The 4,758-nt window shown below is 44.7% G+C and overlaps 1 protein-coding gene across 1 annotated transcript in view; it reads right to left on the reverse strand.

Moving 5' to 3' along the window:
- Nucleotides 1–4,514, reverse strand: part of CALR3 (calreticulin 3) — a gene marked incomplete at its 3' end in the record, with an annotated part of 30,931 nt that extends 26,417 nt beyond the window's left edge. The window contains exons 1-3 of the mRNA XM_082651977.1: nt 4,404–4,514; nt 4,093–4,194; nt 1,532–1,735 (exon numbers count right to left, since the gene is read on the reverse strand). Of these exons, the coding sequence (XP_082508103.1) occupies nt 1,532–1,735; nt 4,093–4,194; nt 4,404–4,494 (397 nt within the window). The 5' untranslated portion in view covers nt 4,495–4,514. The remainder of the gene's footprint in view (nt 1–1,531; nt 1,736–4,092; nt 4,195–4,403) is intronic.
- Between the last annotated feature and the right edge of the window lie 244 nt (nt 4,515–4,758).

Raw genomic sequence — 4,758 nt, forward strand, 5'->3', positions numbered from 1 at the left:
TCCTTCCGCAGGGTTTGCTGTGTTGTTGTTGGTTTTTTGACTGATTGTTGAAGGCTGGCTCTGTACCAAGCGTCAGCCTGGGATGTAAACTTCAGGTTTTCTCAGGTCTTTTCTGAGTGTTTTCCTGTGTATGTGTGGTCACTTTCTAATTTTCCCTGCATATGTAGTTGTTTTTTAATGTCTTAGTCTTTAATGTCTACCTTCCTAAAGGGGAAAAGGTGAAAAATGAAGGGTGGGAGGGAAGGGTTCTGGCCCTTTAAGTCTCCTGGAAATCATTTCAGCTGGAGGGGGAAAGGCTTATAACAATGGGGGTGTGTTTAACAACAATGGCTGCCCATCTCTTTTTCTGCACCTCTGCAACAAGAAGGGGCAATCAGCCATCAGAGTTCAGATCCTTGATATTCGGAGGACAGGGTCCTTTTTGCCTACCCTGGCTCCTGTAAAAGCTGCTCCAGGAACCTGGTGCACAGCTGTCTGTTTGCCATATGGCTGGAGGTGGGAATGGGTAGGTACTACTGTGCTAAGAACTGAAATTCACCCAAATTGACCTCCCCAGTTTTCTACTGGAAGTTGCAATACTTCCACAGACTCCATAGTTCCCTAACTGTTACATCAGACAGATTATGCCAGTGCAAGAATGTTGTCTTGTCTATGTGGGGAGACAGATTCCTGGTGCTTCCTATTCCCCCATCTTCCCAGAATCCTCTTCATTCTTAAACGTTTTTGAATCCACACATTTCAGTTATGTCTAGTTCCTGCAGCCCAATGTGGTCCCTTCCCAATTCCAGAACAGATGTTAATCAATTACTCCTAGTGTCAGGAGACATTTAATGTATTCCAGGGGTCAATGATCTCCTTTTTCTGTAAGGAGCCAGACAGTAAATATTTTTGGTTTTGTGAGCTATATACTCTCTGTCATGACCATTCAACTCTGCCACTACTGCTTGAAAGCAGTCATAGACAAGACGTAAATGAACTGAGTGAGGCTGCATTCCAATAAGACTTCATTTGTGGACACTGAAATTTGAGTTTCGTATTATTTTCATGGGTTAAAAGTATTGTCCTTCTTTTGATTTTTTTAATCATCCAAAAATGTTAAGAAGCAGGAAGTTCCCTGGTTGCCTAGTGGTTAGGATTCTGGGCTTTCACTGCTGTGGCCCGGATTCAATCCCTGGTCGGGGAACTGAGATCCTGCAAGCCATGCAGTGCAGCCAAAAAATTTAAAAACCCATTCTCAGTTCATGGGCCATAACAAACACAGGCTGTGGGCCGATTTGGCCCATGGCCAAGGTTTACTGACTCCTGAGGCATTCAAAATACTTGGGGCTACATTAATGTTGAATAAATAACTTTCTCCCAAGAACAACAGAATGGTACAGCCGCCTTTTTTAATACTAATTAGGTTTAACAGTACTAGAAACCTTTAGTTAGATAAACTCAACACAACTATAGCAAAGTCAGTCTAAGGATCCTACAGGTGGAAGGGTTTTCAAAATCACAAGAAATGGTTGTCCATACTATCTAAACTCACCAAACATAATATAGTACTGGGATTTTCCATTCAGGTTCTTCTGATCCACGTCTGCAGGGAAGAGCTTAATGTAGCCCCCTCCACAGTCCATCTTCTGCTCATGTTTCACGGTGTACTGAATGATCAGAGTCTTCCCTTTATTGCTAAATGGTTTGAACCGTGCAGAGATGGCGTAGAATCGGCTATTTTGAGTGGTCTGCAGACCTTTAAATAAAAAGTACTCATGAAGGATTAGGAATGACACTGCTCGGCAATGCAGGGAATTACATGGTTGTCCTCCCCCACCCCGATAATAAACCTTCCAACCATTTATGTTGATCCTGCACCTATAGCACATTTGTACAATGATATACAATGGGCATATCACTAACAGGCTCTCGCTGCCACAGAACTTCTAGTTCACATACTCATGTACATGTTTTTGTACTTAATATACCACTGTTAGGTCTTAAGTTATAAAAACACTTCAGCTCTAACTGACAAATATGCAATCTAATTATAGATAAAAGATTAATTTTGCTTCATTTTCCAAGGGGTAGGAATGTACAAGGAAGCTTTGTAACAACTGGATTAAACAATGGAACATTCTACTTCTTTTCCTTCTCATCTTAAAACAGCTATTTAAGAGACACAACGGCTGATGGAGGACAGATTGCTGATCTGGGGGGAAAAAAAGTGCTTCACTGCACTGGATGAGCTGGTCCTTGGGTGTCATCTGTGTGGTGGCTCTTTTTATGAAGATACCATCCTTTTGTCATCTGAATCTTCTTGTACTTTATAAATTTAGCTGTTCACTTCAAGACCAAAAATCCCTTTTCAGTAGCCAAAAGGCTCTGTACCAATTCCTTATCTTATACTGGAGTATAAAACAAACCTGACAAGGACCTACTGTATAGCACAGGGAACTCTACTCAATATTTTGTAATAACCTATAAGAGAAAAGAATCTGAAATATATATAACTGTACTGTACACCTAAGACTAACATATTATAAATCAACTATACTTAAATTAAAAAAAAAAAAGACAAACCTGAAAACAGAGCCAGTCTTCTTATAACCTACCCTTCCTTGTAACATACTCCAGCCTCCATAACTGCCTATGCTGAGAGCCATCATTAATGAACCTGGCATTTTGCGTCAGTATGTCTAAGACTGAACTCACGGTTGACTCCTCACTCCCAAACCTATCTCTCTCTCTCTCTCTCCTACATTCTTCCCCCACTCTTCCCTTTCTCAGGTGATCTGTAGCCCCTTCCCCTACCATCCAGGCAATTCCGAAGGCCATCTGACTCACCACCTCCCTCTGAGTCTCACCACACTCCTCAGCCACCACCATCACCTCTCACCCATCTCTGTCTGGTTAAATTCTATTGATCTTTCCATCCATGGCTTCTATGTTACGGTCCTGGGAGACCACAATGAAAGGGGTCAAATTAACCAGTATCCTCAGTGCCTTGCCTGTGTCTGCTCTCAGTAGACAAGTGCTGGAATGAATGAAACGCACAGAGTCTCAGGATTCCAGGTTGGAGGAAGGAAAAACATTGTGGGAAAAAAACAAATGACAACCCCGCTCCCTGTACAAGCTTCACAGACCACCTTGTTATTTTCACTCCATTTTTGCCATCACAGCCTGACAATTTGGAACGTGTATCCACAAAACAATGAAGGCAACACTGGAGTAACAGAGCCAAGATGGAAGTTGAGTGGAAGGTGGTAAAGAGGGAAATTTTTTAATCTAAATCAGGGGTTGGCAAACTTTTTTCTGTTAAGGCCAGGGAATGAATGCTTTACACTTTGGGAGCCATTCCTTCTCCATCCTAATTACTCATTTCTGCCTTTGCAGCCTGAAAGCAGCCATAGACTGTATGCAAATGAAGGAGCATGAATGTGTTCCACTAACACTTTATTTATGGACCCTGAAATTTCAGGCATTTCATTGAATTTTGTGTAATTTTTATGCATCACAAAATACTATTCCCCTTTCTATTTTTCTCCAACAATTAAAAAACGTAGAAACCACTCTCAGCTAACTGGTTGTACAAAAAACAGGCAGTAGAGGAGCTTTAGTTTGCCTACCTTTGATCATCAGGAATGAGAAGTCAGAATACAGGTTATCCTTGGTACTTGGAGACTACTGACTTGGCGGGGGGGGGGTAGGCCAGAAGGGAAGGCTCTGGGGGTGGAGGTGGGGCCTGAAAACGTTCCTATCTTGACCTCGGTGTGCAGTTGTAAACATTCGTCCTATTGGACCCCCAAAGATCCGTGTGCTTGACGGCATATAACTTTTACCCTGTTTTTCTTTTTAACGTGAAAATAAAAATGAGAAGTACCTTCTAAACTTTTTCCTTCTGTAGGGCAGGACCCTCGGCTCTCCAAACCCATTTGACTAGTGCTTGTAAAGAGGGGGTATCTTGGTCAAGAAAAGAGAAGACCAAAAGACCCTACCCATGCCTGTTTCCCGACCTGTGAAATGGGTGTTAGGGCTGTGCCACACCTACCTTGAAAGGTTGCTATGGGGGTTTAACATTCACCTTGATTTTCTCACGATTCCTACACTAACCTTTGTCTTTCTCTTTATGACCATAAAATTTCCCGGACGAGAGTCTAAAATACCCAAATTGGGAGTCATTGGTGGACTGCACCCATCGGTTCCTCCAGCGCTCTGTTGGGGGTAAATAACACCGGTTAGGGCTGAAAACTGTTAATTTGGGTGGTGGGGAGAGTGTTGGGGTCCCTCGAGGCCTCGAAGCTTCGAGGTTTTGCCACCACCGATACCTCGGCGACAGGCGGGGGCAATGGCAACTTGGGCCATCCGTTGGGCACTGGGGTATGAGGGAGCTTAAGCCTCCGCCACCGGCGGAGCCCCTTCACCTCCATCTAGAAAGTCCTCCTGGAAGTAGACTGTGGCCAGCGCCATCCGCAGCACACAGACTGCCCACAGCGGGACACGAGCGGCGGCCATGGAGAAGGCGCGGCCACCTCTTCTCGTAACCGTCCCTTTGCGCCCAGGCGTCTCCGCGGCGCGCCGGGCCCTTCCCGGAACTACTCCCGTCATGCCTTGCGATTATGACCCGAGACACCATTGGGCCTTGACGCGCGGTGCACGCCGTGTCCCCCTTCAAACTACCATTCCCATGATGCCTCGCGATAGCGACATGGAGCGCTATTGGTCGTTGGGGCGCGGGGTGCACCGGGAGGTGTAGTCTCTTTCGCCCTGGCGCCTTTA

Source organism: Grampus griseus, assembly GCF_964374135.1.
Source record: "Grampus griseus genome assembly, chromosome: 3".
Taxonomy (NCBI): domain Eukaryota; kingdom Metazoa; phylum Chordata; class Mammalia; order Artiodactyla; family Delphinidae; genus Grampus; species Grampus griseus.